Consider the following 21,898-nt stretch of genomic DNA (forward strand, 5'->3'; position numbering starts at 1 on the left):
GTTTAGGAAATAGTATTGCAACAGTCAGTAGATAGTATCGTAACAGTCATTCAAAGTTGTTTGGGGGTGGTGGTGGTGTTTTTTTGTTTTATAATGCAGTAAATTCAACCCCCCCCCCACCCTTTATTTGTATTATCTAGACTTGTATTTGAATTCTGTTTCACTTTATAGAATGGACGATTACTGTAGATATGTTTTTAAAAAGACTGATTACCTATTAAGAAAACCGTGACACCCCTCGCCAGCATACGTCATGGAGATGAAAAGTATGCCAACCTGTTCATACACTTATATAGTTACATTTCCAATGTTTTTGCCTTCGATATCTTTACCAATTGAAATGATAGCCATTTCCTCATAAATGTGAAGGATGTGCGAATGCATTTTGATAAGTATAGTACATAAAAGCTGGGAATTTCCCGACAGAAATGAAAATAGAATGCAAATATAAAAATTGAATTTCATTTTAGAAAATACATGAGGGTTTGAACAGCAACGCTTCACGCCGACCGGTATACTTTTTAGAAGCGCTTCATGAAGTCTGCAGGTGTAAAGCATCGCAGTTAATACCCTCATGTATATTTCAAAATTGAAATTTATTTCTTAAATATACTTTTGAAGATGAAATTTATGCCTTTTATTTACATTCTGCTTTCATTTTTTGTTGGAATTTTCATCCGTTAAAATAGACGTACTATATTTATCAAGATTCGTTCGCGCACTGTTCACAACTGCTGCGCATTCATGAGGAAATGGCCAACATTACAATTTGTAAAAATATCAAAGGCGAAAAACATTGAAAATGTAAATACTGTGTATAGATAAAAAGTGCATTTCACTTTCAGAGCGCTTCACAAACTGAACACCGTGTTTGTATTTAGTTGATGTTTGTTCGATTAGTTGGAATAAACTAAAACATACTTAACATTTAAATTGCATAATTCACTACTGTCAAAATTATTGACATTCCTTATCAATTAAAATTCGCCAAATTTTACACCAACCAAAAACCCTCTATACGGTGTATACTCAAAAACAAGTAGCTAAATTATTTTATGTAATAGCTCAAGGTTATTTAGAAGAAAACATGAAACATGTTATCGTGTATCATTTTATTCAAAGTTTGCTGATATTATACATACTTGCGAAGCTCTTTGTCAAACACATTGTGCATATCAAATATGTTGACGATTCTCGATTGAAACATGCAGATATGAAAAATTATTTATAACTACAAACTCCCATTTTATAGCTTTTGGTTATCATTGTGCCACTATGAAATGAAACTTCAGAAGATTGATATAAGATTATGATCAAATTGCATGAGGTGACTTATATATTTCAGTACTAGTATATACAATCAATCACAATTTTGAAATGAAAATATTAAAATGGAGACGAGGGTGAGGACTAGGATTGCAGGTCCCCTGAGACCGGAGGCGGATCCAGTCTGTAGAAGTTTCCTCAGCTGGCAGTACTCGGCTGGGGGCGGATTATCCCGCTGAGAATGGTGGTACAGAAATTTGCTGGTAATGTCGGTGAAGAACGTGTCATTAGTACTCAAAACTGTGGCTCTGCAAAACCCATGAAAAACAAACAACAATTAAGATAATCGAATGATAAGAATACTAATCATCTCGATGGTTCTTCAATAGCAATCATACAATTTGCATACATCTTCATCAATTACAATTCATTGATCTTGATATACTTTGGGAAAAAAGCATCCCTTTCCCCTTTTTGTTTTGACATGCTTACATATAGTAAATCTATTTGTTTTCCCTTGTTTTGATATACTTACGTAAAGCCAATCGTTTTGTTTTCCCTTGTTTTGACATACTTACGTGAAGCCAATCGTTTTGTTTTCCCTTGTTTTGACATACTTACGTAAAGTCAATCGTTTTGTTTTCCCTTGTTTTGACATACTTACGTAGAGCCAGTCGTTTTGCTTTCCCTTGTTTTGACATACTTACGTAAAGTCAATCGTTTTGTTTTCCCTTGTTTTGACATACTTACGTAGAGCCAGTCGTTTTGCTTTCCCTTGTTTTGACATACTTACGTAAAGTCAATCGTTTTGTTTTCCCTTGTTTTGATATACTTACGTAAAGTCAATCGTTTTGTTTTCTCTTGTTTTGATATACTTACGTAAAGTCAATCGTTTTGTTTTCCTTTGTATTGACATACTTACGTAAAGCCAATCGTTTTGTTTTCCCTTGTTTTGATATACTTACGTGAAATCAATCGTTTTGTTTTCTCTTGTTTTGACATACTTACGTGAAGTCAATCATTTTGTTTTCTCTTCTTTTGACATACTTACGTGAAGTCAATCGTTTTGATTTCCTTTGTTTTGATACACTTACGTAAAGCCAATCGTTTTGTTTTCTTTTGTTTTGACATACTTACGTAAAGTCAATCGCTTTGTTTTCCTTTGTTTTGATACACTTACGTAAAGCCAATCGTTTTGTTTTCTCTTGTTTTGACATACTTACGTGAAGTCAATCGTTTTGTTTTCTCTTGTTTTGACATACTTACGTAAAGTCAATCGTTTTGTTTTCTCTTGTTTTGACATACTTACGTGAAGTCAATCGTTTTGTTTTCTCTTGTTTTGACATACTTACATAAAGTCAATCGTTTTGTTTTCTCTTGTTTTGACATACTTACGTGAAGTTAATCGTTTCGTTTTCCTTTGTTTTGATACACTTACGTAAAGCCAATCGTTTTGTTTTCTCTTGTTTTGACATACTTACGTGAAGTCAATCGTTTCGTTTTCCCTTGTTTTGACATACTTACGTGAGGTTAATCGTTTCGTTTTCCTTTGTTTTGACATACTTACGTGAAGTCAATCGTTTCGTTTTCTTTTGTTTTGACATACTTACGTGAAGTCAATCGTTTTGATTTCCTTTGTTTTGATATACTTACGTAAAGTCAGTTGTTTCGTTTTCTCTTGTTATGACATACTTACGTGAAGTCAATCGTTTCGTTTTCCTTTGTTTTGATACACTTACGTAAAGTCAATCGTTTCGTTTTCCTTTGTTTTGACATACTTGTACGTGAAGTCAATCGTTTCGTTTTCCTTTGTTTTGACATACTTACGTGAAGTCAATGGTTTCGTTTTCCTTTGTTTTGATATACTTACACGAAGTAAAGCGTCCTGTTATCCTTTGTTTTGATATACTTACACGAAGTAAAGCGTCCTGTTATCCTTTGTTTTGATATACTTACACGAAGTAAAGCGTCCTGTTATCCTTTCCAGAGGACGGTGACCAGTCTATGGTAGTTTCTAACAACGGATTGGGTTTATCTTCTGTTAAGACGCCAATAGCAACTCCCTGTAAATCATATTTTTAAATGTATTGTATTTCTATTATAAATTTAATTTAAAGTCGCTTACTACATCAAGACTTGCACATTTTATGACTTTACGTCACAAGATGGCGATTCAAAATGTTTTGTGAAATTACTTGCATTGATTGCTTTCTATCTATGTAGCTCAGTGGATAAGGTATCGGGTTACTGGCCTGTATATCCCGAGTTCAAACCGCCAGTGTCTTTTGTGTTATTTATTGAAATATTTTTTTTTAATCATGCTTTTTTTTCCAAAATTGCATATTTTTGCCATTTTGACATATATGTACTTTTTACATATCTTTCATGATTAAATCATTTCTTGCTGATTTTATAAACTCTGTCAAGGTGTAGTGAGCCACCTTAAAGCTATGAAAGACCTTGATTTTAGCGGAATTTGTAGAAATGCTACAAGGTAGGATACAGTGCGAAACGTCTAAAGTCTTTTATATCCTTTGAAATCATAAAAATTCTCATTTTAAAAGCCAAGTGTACGTAGATTTAAAGATTTTTCCCCGTGTTTAAACAACTCACATTTGCTAGAGAATTTTCGCAATGGACTGTTTGCAGGAATGAGCCTTTGGGTTTTTGCTGAAATATCCCTATCGCTGTCTGGTGGTCTTTGTCCTGACAATTTGCTATCCTTGCCTGCAACAGAGCGCCTTTGATTGAGTAGTCAGACTGGAACGGCTTCTTGGTAAATATCTTAACTGAAATATGTTTTAATACATGATTAAATCAGCAAACACAAATCCTCGTGCTAATACCAAGATACATAGACTGAAACAGGCGTATTTTACTAACGGGGTCGAGTTTCATTTATTTCGTCCTCTCGCTGTTATTTTTCTGTAGTCCGTTCTCCAGGCTCCTAACGAGCTGTCGTTTCTGACATAAAATGGTAATTTATCCTAGGACTTAGGACTGCCATGTGTCCTGTGTAGTCTACAATCTCCCTTGCGTTACTCCAATGTTTCAGAGGCCCAACATATAAGGTATAAATTGTAATAAAAGCCTTGTTTACCTTTTATGATGGAATCTTCATTATATTCATTGTTACTGATATGGATGTCGAATGGTTCCTGAGACTTCAACATCTGGGCATTAGTAGAATCCTCGGCCAAGGTTTCTGGGAACATGTCCATGCACTCGCGTGTGTTCAAATAGAATGGGTGCTTATCCACAGGCTTCAAAGAATGTACAAAGGGGAGAGAAAGTAGAAGTGACGAGGCACAGCATAACAACCAGAAATCCATCTGTAAAGGGGTCGCTCATAGTCAATGTACAGTCAACAAACAAAGGCATAAATACTACGGCATTTTATAAACAACAGTCAATTGCTGTGTCTTACTACCACTGTCTATTATTTACTGCCACTTTCTATTGCCACTGTCTACTGCCTACTGCCTACTGCCAATGTCTATTGCCTCTGTTTACTGTTTTCGTCGCTACCTAAAGGCAATTGGTTGTTTTTTTTACTGTTTCCCTAGTAGGCATGAATAATAATTATTATTGTTTTATTACCTAATCTGCTGATCGGGTAATAGTTTCTGACGTTATTGGGAAACAGTTCGCCACGTTACTGGGAAACAGTTCGTCACGTGATCGGTTAAAAGTAAATCACGTGATGAACTGCTTCACCGCTGCTCATTTTGTGTACCTTTCTCTGTCAATTAAAGTCGGAAACAGAAAAAGAGTAGGTAATATTTCTTACTGTCACTGTCTATTGCCATTGTCTAATGTTTAATGCCCCTGTCCACTGTTTGATGTCAATGTCTATTGCTTACTGTCACTACTTACTGTCTATTGTCACTGTCTACTATCATTGTCTACTGTCACTTTCTACTGTCATTGTCTATTGTCACTGTCTACTGTCATTGTCTATTGTCACTTCCTACTATTATTGTCTATTGTCACTGTCTATTGTCACTGTCTACTATCATTGTCTACTGTCACTGTCTACTGTCATTGTCTATTGTCATTGTCTATTGTCACTGTCTAGTGTCACTGTCTACTGTCACTGTCTACTATCATTGTATATTATCACTGTCTACTATCATTGTCTATTGTCACTGTCTACTGTCATTGTCTATTGTCACTGCCTACTATCATTGTCTACTATCATTGTCTACTGTCATTGTCTATTGTCACTGTCTACTGTCACTGTCTATTGTCACTGCCTACTATCATTGTATATTATCACTGTCTACTATCATTGTCTATTGTCACTGCCTACTATCATTGTATATTATCATTGTCTACTATCATTGTCTATTGTCACTGTCTACTATCATTGTCTACTGTCACTGTCTACTATCATCGTTTACTGTCACTGTCTACTGTCACTGTCTATTGTCACTGTCTACTATCATTGTCTACTATCATTGTCTACTGTCACTGTCTACTGTCATTGTCTATTGTCATTGTCTATTGTCACTGTCTAGTGTCACTGTCTACTATCATTGTCTACTGTCACTGTCTACTATCATTGTCTATTGTCACTGTCTACTGTCATTGTCTATTGTCACTGTCTACTGTCATTGTCTATTGTCACTGCCTACTGTCATTGTCTACTGTCATTGTCTATTGTCACTGTCTACTGTCACTGTCTATTGTCACTGCCTACTATCATTGTCTATTATCATTGTCTACTGTCACTGTCTACTATCATTGTCTACTATCACTGTCTACAGTCACCGTCTACTATCATTGTCTACTGTCACTGCCTACTGTCATTGTCTATTGTCACTGTCTACTGTCACTGTCTATTGTCACTGCCTACTATCATTGTCTACTATCATTGTCTACTATCATTGTCTACTATCATTGTCTACTGTCACTGTCTACTGTCATTGTCTATTGTCATTGTCTATTGTCACTGTCTAGTGTCACTGTCTACTATCACTGTCTATTGTCACTGTCTACTATCATTGTCTACTGTCACTGTCTACTGTCATTGTCTATTGTCACTGCCTACTATCATTGTCTACTATCATTGTCTACTGTCATTGTCTATTGTCACTGTCTACTGTCACTGTCTATTGTCACTGCCTACTATCATTGTATATTATCACTGTCTACTATCATTGTCTATTGTCACTGTCTACTATCATTGTCTACTGTCACTGTCTACTGTCATTGTCTATTGTCACTGTCTACTATCATTGTCTATTGTCACTGCCTACTATCATTGTCTACTATCATTGTCTACTGTCACTGTCTACTATCATTGTCTATTGTCACTGCCTACTATCATTGTCTACTATCATTGTCTACTGTCACTGTCTACTATCATTGTCTACTATCACTGTCTACAGTCACCGTCTACTATCATTGTCTACTATCATTGTCTACTATCACTGTCTACTATCATTGTCTATTATCACTGTCTACTATCATTGTATATTATCACTGTCTACTGTCATTGTCTATTGTCACTGTCTACTGTCACTGTCTATTGTCACTGCCTACTATCATTGTCTATTATCATTGTCTACTATCATTGTCTACTGTCACTGTCTACTATCATTGTCTACTATCACTGTCTACTGTCACTGTCTACTATCATTGTCTACTATCACTGTCTACTATCATTGTCTATTATCACTGTCTACTATCATTGTCTACTATCATTGTCTACTATCATTGTCTACTATCATTGTCTACTGTCACTGTCTACTATCATTGTCTACTATCACTGTCTACAGTCACCGTCTACTATCATTGTCTACTGTCACTGCCTACTGTCATTGTCTATTGTCACTGCCTACTATCATTGTCTATTATCATTGTCTACTATCATTGTCTACTGTCACTGTCTACTATCATTGTCTACTATCACTGTCTACTGTCACTGTCTACTATCATTGTCTACTATCACTGTCTACTATCATTGTCTACTGTCACTGCCTACTATCATTGTATATTATCACTGTCTACTATCATTGTCTACTATCATTGTCTACTATCATTGTCTACTATCATTGTCTACTGTCACTGTCTACTATCATTGTCTACTATCACTGTCTACTGTCACTGTCTACTATCATTGTCTACTATCACTGTCTACAGTCACCGTCTACTATCATTGTCTACTATCACCGTCTACTGTCACTGTCTACTATCATTGTATATTATCACTGTCTACTATCACTGTCTACTGTCACTGTCTACTATCATTGTCTACTATCACTGTCTACTGTCACTGTCTACTATCATTGTCTACTATCACCGTCTACTATCATTGTCTACTGTCACTGTCTACTGTCACTGTCTATTGTCACTGCCTACTATCATTGTCTATTGTCACTGCCTACTATCATTGTCTACTATCATTGTCTACTGTCACTGTCTACTGTCATTGTCTATTGTCACTGTCTACTATCATTGTCTACTGTCACTTTCTACTGTCATTGTCTATTGTCACTGTCTACTGTCATTGTCTATTGTCACTTCCTACTATTATTGTCTATTGTCACTGTCTATTGTCACTGTCTACTATCATTGTCTACTGTCACTGTCTACTGTCATTGTCTATTGTCATTGTCTATTGTCACTGTCTAGTGTCACTGTCTACTATCACTGTCTATTGTCACTGTCTACTATCATTGTCTACTGTCACTGTCTACTGTCATTGTCTATTGTCACTGCCTACTATCATTGTCTACTATCATTGTCTACTGTCATTGTCTACTGTCATTGTCTATTGTCACTGTCTACTGTCATTGTCTATTGTCACTTCCTACTATTATTGTCTATTGTCACTGTCTATTGTCACTGTCTACTATCACTGTCTAGTGTCACTGTCTACTGTCACTGTCTATTGTCACTGCCTACTATCATTGTCTATTATCATTGTCTACTATCATTGTCTACTATCATTGTCTACTGTCATTGTCTACTGTCATTGTCTATTGTCACTGTCTACTGTCATTGTCTATTGTCACTTCCTACTATTATTGTCTATTGTCACTGTCTATTGTCACTGTCTACTATCACTGTCTAGTGTCACTGTCTACTGTCACTGTCTATTGTCACTGTCTACTATCATTGTCTACTATCATTGTCTACTGTCACTGTCTACTGTCATTGTCTATTGTCATTGTCTATTGTCACTGTCTAGTGTCACTGTCTACTATCATTGTCTACTGTCACTGTCTACTATCATTGTCTATTGTCACTGTCTACTGTCATTGTCTATTGTCACTGTCTACTGTCATTGTCTATTGTCACTGCCTACTGTCATTGTCTACTGTCATTGTCTATTGTCACTGTCTACTGTCACTGTCTATTGTCACTGCCTACTATCATTGTCTATTATCATTGTCTACTGTCACTGTCTACTATCATTGTCTACTATCACTGTCTACAGTCACCGTCTACTATCATTGTCTACTGTCACTGCCTACTGTCATTGTCTATTGTCACTGTCTACTGTCACTGTCTATTGTCACTGCCTACTATCATTGTCTATTGTCACTGCCTACTATCATTGTCTACTATCATTGTCTACTATCATTGTCTACTATCATTGTCTACTGTCACTGTCTACTGTCACTGTCTACTGTCATTGTCTACTGTCACTGTCTACTGTCACTGTCTACTGTCACTGTCTATTGTCACTGTCTACTATCATTGTCTACTGTCACTGTCTACTGTCATTGTCTATTGTCACTGCCTACTATCATTGTCTACTATCATTGTCTACTGTCATTGTCTATTGTCACTGTCTACTGTCACTGTCTATTGTCACTGCCTACTATCATTGTATATTATCACTGTCTACTATCATTGTCTATTGTCACTGTCTACTATCATTGTCTACTGTCACTGTCTACTATCATCGTTTACTGTCACTGTCTACTGTCACTGTCTATTGTCACTGTCTACTATCATTGTCTACTATCATTGTCTACTGTCACTGTCTACTGTCATTGTCTATTGTCATTGTCTATTGTCACTGTCTAGTGTCACTGTCTACTATCATTGTCTACTGTCACTGTCTACTATCATTGTCTATTGTCACTGTCTACTGTCATTGTCTATTGTCACTGTCTACTGTCATTGTCTATTGTCACTGCCTACTGTCATTGTCTACTGTCATTGTCTATTGTCACTGTCTACTGTCACTGTCTATTGTCACTGCCTACTATCATTGTCTATTATCATTGTCTACTGTCACTGTCTACTATCATTGTCTACTATCACTGTCTACAGTCACCGTCTACTATCATTGTCTACTGTCACTGCCTACTGTCATTGTCTATTATCACTGTCTACTATCATTGTCTATTGTCACTGCCTACTATCATTGTCTACTATCATTGTCTATTATCATTGTCTACTGTCACTGTCTACTATCATTGTCTACTATCATTGTCTATTGTCACTGTCTACTATCATTGTCTACTGTCACTGCCTACTATCATTGTCTATTGTCACTGTCTACTATCATTGTCTATTGTCACTGCCTACTATCATTGTCTACTATCATTGTCTACTGTCACTGTCTACTATCATTGTCTATTGTCACTGCCTACTATCATTGTCTACTATCATTGTCTACTGTCACTGTCTACTATCATTGTCTACTATCACTGTCTACAGTCACCGTCTACTATCATTGTCTACTATCATTGTCTACTATCACTGTCTACTATCATTGTCTATTATCACTGTCTACTATCATTGTATATTATCACTGTCTACTGTCATTGTCTATTGTCACTGTCTACTGTCACTGTCTATTGTCACTGCCTACTATCATTGTCTATTATCATTGTCTACTATCATTGTCTACTGTCACTGTCTACTATCATTGTCTACTATCACTGTCTACTGTCACTGTCTACTATCATTGTCTACTATCACTGTCTACTATCATTGTCTATTATCACTGTCTACTATCATTGTCTACTATCATTGTCTACTATCATTGTCTACTATCATTGTCTACTGTCACTGTCTACTATCATTGTCTACTATCACTGTCTACAGTCACCGTCTACTATCATTGTCTACTGTCACTGCCTACTGTCATTGTCTATTGTCACTGCCTACTATCATTGTCTATTATCATTGTCTACTATCATTGTCTACTGTCACTGTCTACTATCATTGTCTACTATCACTGTCTACTGTCACTGTCTACTATCATTGTCTACTATCACTGTCTACTATCATTGTCTACTGTCACTGCCTACTATCATTGTATATTATCACTGTCTACTATCATTGTCTACTATCATTGTCTACTATCATTGTCTACTATCATTGTCTACTGTCACTGTCTACTATCATTGTCTACTATCACTGTCTACTGTCACTGTCTACTATCATTGTCTACTATCACTGTCTACAGTCACCGTCTACTATCATTGTCTACTATCACCGTCTACTGTCACTGTCTACTATCATTGTATATTATCACTGTCTACTATCACTGTCTACTGTCACTGTCTACTATCATTGTCTACTATCACTGTCTACTGTCACTGTCTACTATCATTGTCTACTATCACCGTCTACTATCATTGTCTACTGTCACTGTCTACTGTCACTGTCTATTGTCACTGCCTACTATCATTGTCTATTGTCACTGCCTACTATCATTGTCTACTATCATTGTCTACTGTCACTGTCTACTATCATTGTCTATTGTCACTGCCTACTATCATTGTCTACTATCATTGTCTACTGTCACTGTCTACTATCATTGTCTACTATCACTGTCTACAGTCACCGTCTACTATCATTGTCTATTGTCACTGTCTACTGTCACTGTCTATTGTCACTGCCTACTATCATTGTCTACTATCATTGTCTACTGTCACTGTCTACTATCATTGTCTATTGTCACTGCCTACTATCATTGTCTACTATCATTGTCTACTGTCACTGTCTACTATCATTGTCTATTGTCACTGCCTACTATCATTGTCTACTGTCATTGTCTATTATCATTGTCTACTATCATTGTCTACTGTCACTGTCTACTATCACTGTCTACTGTCACTGTCTACTATCATTGTCTACTATCACTGTCTACTATCATTGTCTACTGTCACTGCCTACTGTCACTGTCTATTGTCACTGCCTACTATCATTGTCTATTGTCACTGCCTACTGTCACTGTCTACTGTCATTGTCTACTGTCACTGTCTACTATCATTGTCTACTATCACTGTCTACTATCATTGTCTATTATCACTGTCTACTATCATTGTCTACTATCATTGTCTACTATCATTGTCTACTATCATTGTCTACTGTCACTGTCTACTATCATTGTCTACTATCACTGTCTACAGTCACCGTCTACTATCATTGTCTACTGTCACTGCCTACTGTCATTGTCTATTGTCACTGCCTACTATCATTGTCTATTATCATTGTCTACTATCATTGTCTACTGTCACTGTCTACTATCATTGTCTACTGTCACTGTCTACTGTCACTGTCTATTGTCACTGCCTACTATCATTGTCTATTGTCACTGCCTACTATCATTGTCTACTATCATTGTCTACTGTCACTGTCTACTATCATTGTCTATTGTCACTGCCTACTATCATTGTCTACTATCACTGTCTACAGTCACCGTCTACTATCATTGTCTATTGTCACTGTCTACTGTCACTGTCTATTGTCACTGCCTACTATCATTGTCTACTATCATTGTCTACTATCATTGTCTACTATCATTGTCTACTGTCACTGTCTACTATCATTGTCTATTATCATTGTCTACTATCATTGTCTACTGTCACTGTCTATTGTCACTGTCTACTGTCACTGTCTATTGTCACTGTCTACTATCATTGTCTACTATCATTGTCTACTATCATTGTCTACTGTCACTGTCTACTATCATTGTCTATTATCATTGTCTACTATCATTGTCTACTGTCACTGTCTACTATCATTGTCTACTATCACTGTCTACTGTCACTGTCTACTATCATTGTCTACTATCACTGTCTACTATCATTGTCTACTGTCACTGCCTACTATCATTGTATATTATCACTGTCTACTATCATTGTCTACTATCATTGTCTACTATCATTGTCTACTATCATTGTCTACTGTCACTGTCTACTATCATTGTCTACTATCACTGTCTACAGTCACCGTCTACTATCATTGTCTACTGTCACTGTCTACTGTCACTGTCTATTGTCACTGCCTACTATCATTGTCTACTATCATTGTCTACTGTCACTGTCTACTATCATTGTCTATTGTCACTGCCTACTATCATTGTCTACTATCATTGTCTACTGTCACTGTCTACTATCATTGTCTACTATCACTGTCTACAGTCACCGTCTACTATCATTGTCTATTGTCACTGTCTACTGTCACTGTCTATTGTCACTGCCTACTATCATTGTCTACTATCATTGTCTACTGTCACTGTCTACTATCATTGTCTATTGTCACTGCCTACTATCATTGTCTACTATCATTGTCTACTGTCACTGTCTACTATCATTGTCTATTGTCACTGCCTACTATCATTGTCTACTGTCATTGTCTATTATCATTGTCTACTATCATTGTCTACTGTCACTGTCTACTATCACTGTCTACTGTCACTGTCTACTATCATTGTCTACTATCATTGTCTACTGTCATTGTCTATTGTCACTGTCTACTGTCACTGTCTATTGTCACTGTCTATTGTCACTGCCTACTATCATTGTCTACTGTCACTGTCTACAGTCACCGTCTACTATCATTGTCTACTGTCACTGTCTACTATCATTGTCTACTATCATTGTCTACTGTCACTGCCTACTGTCACTGTCTATTGTCACTGCCTACTATCATTGTCTACTGTCACTGTCTACAGTCACCGTCTACTATCATTGTCTACTGTCACTGTCTACTATCATTGTCTACTATCATTGTCTATTATCATTGTCTACTATCATTGTCTACTATCATTGTCTACTATCACTGTCTACTGTCACTGTCTACTATCATTGTCTACTATCACTGTCTACTATCATTGTCTATTATCACTGTCTACTATCATTGTCTACTATCATTGTCTACTATCATTGTCTACTATCATTGTCTACTGTCACTGTCTACTATCATTGTCTACTATCACTGTCTACAGTCACCGTCTACTATCATTGTCTACTGTCACTGCCTACTGTCATTGTCTATTGTCACTGCCTACTATCATTGTCTATTATCATTGTCTACTATCATTGTCTACTGTCACTGTCTACTATCATTGTCTACTATCACTGTCTACTGTCACTGTCTACTATCATTGTCTACTATCACTGTCTACTATCATTGTCTACTGTCACTGCCTACTATCATTGTATATTATCACTGTCTACTATCATTGTCTACTATCATTGTCTACTATCATTGTCTACTATCATTGTCTACTGTCACTGTCTACTATCATTGTCTACTATCACTGTCTACAGTCACCGTCTACTATCATTGTCTACTGTCACTGTCTACTGTCACTGTCTATTGTCACTGCCTACTATCATTGTCTATTGTCACTGCCTACTATCATTGTCTACTATCATTGTCTACTGTCACTGTCTACTATCATTGTCTATTGTCACTGTCTACTATCATTGTCTACTATCATTGTCTACTGTCATTGTCTACTATCATTGTCTACTATCACTGTCTACAGTCACCGTCTACTATCATTGTCTACTGTCACTGTCTACTGTCACTGTCTATTGTCACTGCCTACTATCATTGTCTATTGTCACTGCCTACTATCATTGTCTACTATCATTGTCTACTGTCACTGTCTACTATCATTGTCTATTATCACTGTCTACAGTCACCGTCTACTATCATTGTCTATTGTCACTGTCTACTGTCACTGTCTATTGTCACTGCCTACTATCATTGTCTATTATCATTGTCTACTATCATTGTCTACTGTCACTGTCTACTATCACTGTCTACTGTCACTGTCTACTATCATTGTCTACTATCACTGTCTACTATCATTGTCTACTGTCACTGCCTACTGTCACTGTCTATTGTCACTGTCTACTATCATTGTCTACTATCACTGTCTACAGTCACCGTCTACTATCATTGTCTACTGTCATTGTCTATTGTCACTGCCTACTATCATTGTCTATTATCATTGTCTACTGTCATTTTCTACTGTCACTGCCTACTGTCATTGTCTACTGTCATTGTCTATTGTCACTGCCTACTGTCACTGTCTATTGTTATTGTCTATTACTTACTGCCACTGATTATTGCTAACTGTCACTATCTACTGTTAGTTGTCACTGCCATTTGTATGGAATTCCATAGTAAGCATCAGGCTTCCATACATATGTCTTCTTTCAAATACTCGTACAAATGTAGCATGAATATTAGATATATGTATGTTTTGTATTTACTAGAAAGTGGAAAGATGTGATACAAAATCAAAAGATAGATTTGAAAGATTTTTAAACTTTTAAAAAGGCAAGATTTTTTAAAATTCTTTTTAAACATTGTCAGTCACTGAAGATGGTAAAATATTGAAGAAAAAGAGATGCGATACATTAATTTTCAAAAATAGAGCATCCCATGTAATTCTTTCATAAAACTTTGCTATATTCCCCCTCTTTAAAAAACATCTGCATATTCACTTTCAGTTGGTACCGTTGTTTCAGTCAACGATGTTCACAACATGTTTAAGCTCCCCCTTTATCGTTAACACTGAACTTCACGATTAATGTCCGTTTTGTTATCATTATTGTTGCTTTTCTTGAAGTTTATTAATTTCTCCCCTTCATCTTATTCCTTTACTTCTTATTTCGCAATTCAAACTACGGATTAAGTTTATTTTAAACTGACTTTTGAATATACATGTATCAGGATTTTCACATACACAATTGAATGTGAAGATGAAATTGATTTCTTCTGCCTGTTTTGTACAATTTACTTCATTAGTTCGGTATTGCAATGCAAGTATTATGTTTGGAATGATACTAAATTAATACGCATCAAATACGTGTCATTGAATCGATATTCTATACTTCAAAAAAGTATTTGTGCCCCCCGTTTATTACGCCGTTGTGGCAGTAGGCAGTGACAGAAAGCAGTAGACAATGACAGGAAGCAGTAGGAAATGACAGGAAGCAGTGAGCAGTTACAGGAAGCAGTAGGCAGTGACAGGAAGCAGTAGGCAATGACAGGAAGCAGTAGGCAGTGACAGGAAGCAGTAGGCAGTGGCAGGAAGCAGAAAACAGTGGCAGGAAGCAGAAAACAGTGGCAGGAAGCAATGAAAGGTAGCTGTTGTGTATCGAATTCCATAAAATACTACGCAAAAGAAAAATATTCTGCGCACCGTGCATTTTAGGGGAGATGATTCTCGTAAATATGAAGCATAATATGCCATTAATTTTCATTCAAAATTTCGATGAGAAAAAGCGACCCGAATTTAGCCATTCGCATAGGCTCCACTAAAAAATATATAATTTAAGCTAGACATTTCAAAATAAGATCGACTACATTACTATTATCAAAAAGACATTATCATGTAGTATAACCACAAAATATTAATACAAAAATATACCTTGATATTTAGATAAAATCTTCGTCTGTTGTATATGCACACGCTGCAATGGCTGAGTCTTGCCCCGGGACGGCAATAATGTGTCGTCTTTTGAAGCTTGTTTTTCCTGACAAACTTAGACACCATCCATCAGATAATCTCGGCCCTAGAAGCGCCTGACTCAATGCTCCATCATCAAAAATGCTACCTACCGTATGCACACACTTCAGGATAAGTGTGGGTGTTTGTGATTCTGGATCCATTGCTGAAACTATCATCGATGTTGATTTTTCCGTAAACTCTGCACTTTCCATCGTTTACATGTAATTTCTCTGTACATGTATAAGAAAGAAAGAAAGAAATGCCTTAAGGGTATCTTGTGAAGTGTTTATCTCTACAACTGAAATAAATTTTATAAAGTCAAAATACTGTAAAAGATAGATGTATCTTTTATTGGGCCAAGATTTCCTTGAGAGAAAAAAACTCCCCAGAGGAAAAAGTTTAATGATTATTCCATTACCGTATGATACACGAGGACAAAAGCTCGATTCGTTGAAGACTTGAAAACTCTCTTTTAATTTTTTTTCACAATGTAACTTGTTTGGAACGTAGTCCATATTTTACAAATTTGGAAACATTTTACTTTTTGTAAAGCATTTATAAATGCGTGTGATAATTATCCTGCAATTGAATCAAGTTGTTCAAGAACCACATTTCGCTAAATCCCTGAATACCATACGGTGTTCTTTCATTGTTCTTAACGGAACAGATTTTTTGTTTTGTCCAAAGATCCTGAGAATGAATTTGGCGCCAGACTGAAATTAGAGGCTACTAACCAGAAGCTGATAACCTCACAGAATAAATTTAAACAGCCTCTCAGAAAAATCATCGAAAGGCTAAGTAAAAGGGTTTTGTTGTTTTACGCTCCATTCGAGAACTTTCACGACTCATATACATATATCAGCTGTAAGAAGTAGGCCATGCACGTACTGCCTGTTGGATGTTTAGTTTTGACACATTTAAAACACAGTCTGTGATGTCACAGGTCTACTTAATAATCGACGAGAATCGAACCCGGGAGCTCCCAGTGACAAGAAAGCGCCCGAGACACTAAGCTACCCTGACCCCCAGTTTCAGCATACGATAGAATTTCTTTCTTTTTTTTTATTTGACAATGTCAAGTAAAATACGTCTAGTTAATTTGATTTAACTTGGAGAGATATTCATGAAAATCATTATATATAATTATATGAGTGACTCGTAATGAAAGGATGGAAGTAAATAAAATTCACCAAACGTTTTATTCGTTTCAAGCAACATATTTTGTCACTGCATATTTAACTGCACATTTATCAAATGCACTACAGTGTTATGGCTCACCAGAATGGTATGGTCTTGGACAATTAAGTAACAATGAATGGATGTACATGTAAGTAATGCTAAGGAAAACAGAATGATGTGGAATTTATTTACCTGATCAAGATATAGGACTCACGGAGAAGGTGACCGACGGACAGGGGATGCTTACTCCTCCTAGGCATCTGATCTCACCAATGGTATATCCAAGGGTCCGTGTTTGTCAAACTTGTTAATTTTGTATTCCCTATAGGAGTTATGAGATTGATCAGTGTTCGGTGTCTTCACTTTTTCATAATGCCCCCATAACAAGTTTGTTACAGTAAAATTACGCGCCCCCTCCCGTAACTACAACCTTTCTTATTAAAATCCCCTGGTGACCTTCACCTTACACCCTTTGACCCCAAAACGAAAATGATTCTTCCTCTCTTAAATTATTTGAAAATATAAAACATAATTACAACTGTTACCTTGTTAATGAGGGGGAAAAAACCAAAATTATTTTGTACCAAGAACTCGACTGTTTATTTATCGTGTACATTCGTAGTGAACAAAAACACTTCTTGATTTTTCATTCTACCATCCTTCCTGACCATCACAGGATTTATGTTGTATACAACGGCAGTTATTGCCCCTATTAGGCAAATTATGGTGTGTTTTTTTTAGCCCTTTGTTAGATAACCTGGCCAGAACAATAGGCTCCTCTAGTATTCCGGATACAGTAGAAGAATCAATCGCATTGTATGAGGATTTCAAAAAAAAAAACCGAAACGGGGGGGGGGGGGGGGGTAATCTTTCCGCCTGTGTTCTCGTGCTCTTTCTTTGTAATGTTTGCACCGAATCTATTCAACAAAATTGCTTTTCGGCAATACAACCCCAAAACCTTTAAACCTTTTTGTTGGGTGTTATTTTTTATTCCAGATGAGGTAACTTTCATGCAATCTTTTTCGAACGCCATGTTCCTCAATTTAAAGTTTTGTTTAAAGTATGACTGGAAGTATTAATGAATATTTTTAAGGTATGTTTGGACACAAGTATAGTGGGAAATATATTACGAATTTTCTGACATCAAATTTTTGAGACAGTGGTGCAAGAATACAGTGATATAAAGCCTCAACAGTGCGCATTTTTTTCTGCGCTGTAAATTGCAGGGTTTTTTTTTTATAAGGGGTGAAGAAGAAATTGTTTAGATTAGGCCATTGAATTAAATGTATTACATAAAAAAAATTAAATTGAAAATCATGCAGGAAGAAGTACAGATTTTATCTATGATCTGAAAACGAATTCTGGTAGGTACAATACAATCCAGAAAACCTGTGCAAATTGTTGGGCAAACCTCTGAAGCGTGCGTGGTATTCGTAAAGCTTCATTTGCATTATTGCAACAAAATTTCCAATGCTTCCTAATCGTTTTTCTATTCTTCATAGCATCCTCAATCTTGATGTGATATTTCCCATTTCAGGCACATAAAATTGGGGAAGGGAGGCTGCCATTGATCATAATTTCTTATTTGGTAATACTAATGAAAAATAGATTGGATGACTCCGCCCCCCCCCCCTTATTCTTAACAGTGGTAAGTATTAAGTAAGCTTGAAAATTGTATATATAAAAGACACACACCCCTTACGATTTTAGAACGTTTGGACCGAAGTGTCTTTGGACCAAAGTGTCTTTGGGCTGAAATGTCTAACGTTTCGAGGAAGGTAGAGAAAAATCATTTTGAAGTTACCCCCCTCCCCTTCCCCCCAAGAATTACGATTTTGAACATCGGTAAAAACATCATGGTTATCATTATTATTTTTTTTTTTGGCTCGTCAAGAGTAGCCTTCCCTCAATTTTTCTTCCGGCTCCCTCTCCTCCTTATGAAAAAAAAAATACGTGCCTGCATTATCATTAATAGAAGAACTGAAATGAAAATATAATTTTGATTTCTTGATTTCCTTGTCTGTTGATATGAAACCAATTCATATCGGGTTTTTGGTATAAGTTTGTAATAATGATAGATAAACGAGGGGGAAATGATATCAATGGAAGGTAGAAAGATATATGAAAGAAGTGGAAAATTGGCATACAGGGATGCAAGTCCCCCCCCCCCCTTTTTTTTTTTTTTTTGGTTGTTGTTGAACTAACTTATCGTGAGTGGTGTTCGAATAAGAATTTTCTTTAATATTTGATATTGTCTTTGCTCCCCCAAAACAACAAAAATGGCCGTCGAAAAGGACTCAAACAAACGAACTACATCTATTAAGTGAACTTTCGTAAGACAGGTCTCGTTCATTTACTGGTAGTGAGGTCGTTCACTCTGCAAAGAAAACCCATCATAAGTCAAATTCAGATGAAGAAATATCAAGTGTCCAGTTAAAAGTTAAACTCCAAACACCCTCCTCACAGCAAATCATGACCCCACCCATATTGCAGAGCATGAACAAGCCCTCTGCCCATCACAACAATTCATTGTTACGGGTTCAGTAAGCATAACTAGTGATGATATATGTAACAATATGATTTGATCGGGTTCGTTATTCTATATATTGTTATGTTTTTAACGTTTGTAGTTCGCCATGCTTATTTGAACATCTTAAGAAACGTAGTCTGGAATTGAGCTGCATTCCTTAATTCTGCAAGGTCCTACGTATTGAAACATGGTGTCAGAAGTCCTGAACTGTAAACTGTGAGTACGGATATTGTGTACCAGCCACAATAAACAGAAAAACCTGACATTTTCCCCCTTTGATATTGTTCGAGAACGCGCCAAAATTCGACAATGGAAAACGTACTCCACCCGCCCGAAACTATGGATTTCAATGCCAAAAGCCTGTCCCAGACTTGGAAAAAAATGGAAAGAGGAAGTTTGTTTATATATTGACATAAGCATGGATAAAAAGCCAGAAGCACAAAAGGTAAAACTTTTGTTATATCTTCTCGGACGCAAGGGGAGGGAAATCCATAGCACAATACAATTCCAAACAACAGATGAGCATGGAAACAAAGTCGACATTGAGGAGAAAAACATCACTGTGAAGATGGTTCTAGACGAATTTGACAAACACTGTGACCCTAAGAAAAATGAGACAGTGGAGCGATATAAATTCTACAGTCGAAGTCAACAAGTAGGTGACACTTTTGACAAATTTTTAGCAGAAATTAGAATCTTGGCTGACACATGCAACTTCGGAACACTTAAAGACTCTATGATAAGAGACAGAATCATTTGTGGTGTAAGCGATTCTGGACTGCGAGAACGGCTTCTGCGTGTGGCAGACTTGGATTTGGATAAATGTATTCAGGTCTGCAGGGCAACTGAAGTTTCTAAAGAGCAAAACAAAGAAATTGAACCACAGGCAGCAGGAGCATCTGTGCATACAGTGAACTCACACAAGAAGAACTTCAAGAAGCATCCACAAAAACCACAAAGACATCAGCAGCAACAACAAAACAGACAGGATTCCAGTCAGTGCAAGTACTGTGGAAGTCGCCATGTAAAGGGAAAACGAAACTGCAAAGCATATGGTCATCAGTGTGGGAAGTGTGGCAAATTACCTCATTTTGAAAAGGTATGCAACTCTACCAAATCAAGTGTACACCAAATCCAAGAGAGTGTTGAATCGGACTCTGATGACTACTATTCTATCTACAGTGTAGACCTCAGAAACCTCAGCGAATCAATCAACGCCATTAACCAAGCCACCGAAAACAAAGTATTTGCCACTTTGTCTGTGAATGGACAGTAAGTGAAATTTCAAGTAGACAGTGGTACCACGTGCAATATCCTCCCACACAAGTACCTGAGTGACAAAAATATCATCACAAAGACTGACCAGATACTTTCTATGTACAACAACACAACTATCAAGCCACTGGGCAAATGTCACCTTAAATTCACAAATCCGAAGAACGGAGGAAAGTACAAAGCAGACTTTGTAGTACTTGATGGACCATGTCAACCAATACTTGGTTCTAAAACATCACAAGCCTTGAAATTGATCACAGTTAAAACGAAATTATTCTTGAACTCAGCATGAAAAAGACAGAAGCACTTACAAGAGAAAAAGTCTGTAGCAAATTTCAAGACGTGTTCACAGGATTAGGACTGCTTGAGGGAGATTACCACTTGCAGCTAGATCCAAATGCAAAACCAGTCATTCATGCACCACGCAAAGTCCCACTTGCTATCAAGAAAGACCTAGAAAATGAATTAGAAAGACTTGTGAAACTTAGAATCTTAGCTAAAGTGACTGAACCAACACCATGGGTCTCAAGCTTGGTTGTAGCACGAAAACCAAGTGGGAAACTTAGAGTGTGCATAGACCCTCAGGATCTGAACAAGGGACTTCAGCGAGCACATTACCCAATGCCAACTATTGATGACATCTTGCCTGATTTGTCCGATGCAAAATGTTTCAGTGTCCTTGATGCCAAAGACGGATTTTGGCATGTTCGTCTTGATTATGAGAGCTCCCTCATGACTACATTCAACAGTCCATTTGGAAGGTTCCGCTGGCTCCGCATGCCATTTGGAATCAACACAGCACCGGAGGAATTCCAGCGCCGCCAGCACCAGGCACTCGAAGGGCTGCCTGGAGTAAAAAGCATACACGACGACATACTTGTGATCGGGGAAGGAAAGACAGTAGCAGAAGCACAAGA

The 21,898-nt window shown here is 36.9% G+C and overlaps 2 protein-coding genes across 2 annotated transcripts; one reads left to right on the top strand and one right to left on the bottom strand.

Moving 5' to 3' along the window:
* Positions 1–1,096: 1,096 nt before the first annotated feature.
* LOC125671670 (uncharacterized) lies at positions 1,097–16,092 on the bottom strand. The gene is made up of 5 exons (XM_048907517.2): positions 15,917–16,092; positions 4,367–4,598; positions 3,880–4,055; positions 3,223–3,329; positions 1,097–1,574 (listed from the first exon to the last, which is right to left on the bottom strand). Exons 1-5 carry the CDS (start codon positions 16,040–16,042, stop codon positions 1,361–1,363), a joined length of 855 nt encoding a protein of 284 aa, XP_048763474.1. The 5' UTR covers positions 16,043–16,092; the 3' UTR covers positions 1,097–1,360.
* Positions 16,093–20,124: 4,032 nt separating this feature from the next.
* Positions 20,125–20,982, top strand: LOC130053718 (uncharacterized). The gene has a single exon (XM_056161137.1). It carries the CDS (start codon positions 20,125–20,127, stop codon positions 20,980–20,982), a length of 858 nt encoding a protein of 285 aa, XP_056017112.1.
* The last annotated feature ends 916 nt before the right edge of the window (positions 20,983–21,898 follow it).

The sequence above is a fragment of the Ostrea edulis genome, chromosome 4 (assembly GCF_947568905.1).
Source record: "Ostrea edulis chromosome 4, xbOstEdul1.1, whole genome shotgun sequence".
In the NCBI taxonomy this organism is placed as follows: Eukaryota; Metazoa; Mollusca; class Bivalvia; order Ostreida; family Ostreidae; genus Ostrea; species Ostrea edulis.

Excerpts from the sequence above, each read along its gene's own strand:
- LOC125671670 (XM_048907517.2), bottom strand. The coding sequence starts at position 16,042 with ATGGTGTCTAAGTTTGTCAGGAAAAACAAGCTTCAAAAGACGACACAT. Across the intron at positions 4,056-4,366 it reads TGAAGATTCCATCATAAAAG|TTAAGATATTTACCAAGAAG; the intron begins GTAAACAAGGCT and ends AACATATTTCAG. Across the intron at positions 3,330-3,879 it reads GCGAAAATTCTCTAGCAAAT|GGAGTTGCTATTGGCGTCTT; the intron begins GTGAGTTGTTTA and ends TATGATTTACAG.
- LOC130053718 (XM_056161137.1), top strand. The coding sequence starts at position 20,125 with ATGGATAAAAAGCCAGAAGCACAAAAGGTAAAACTTTTGTTATATCTT.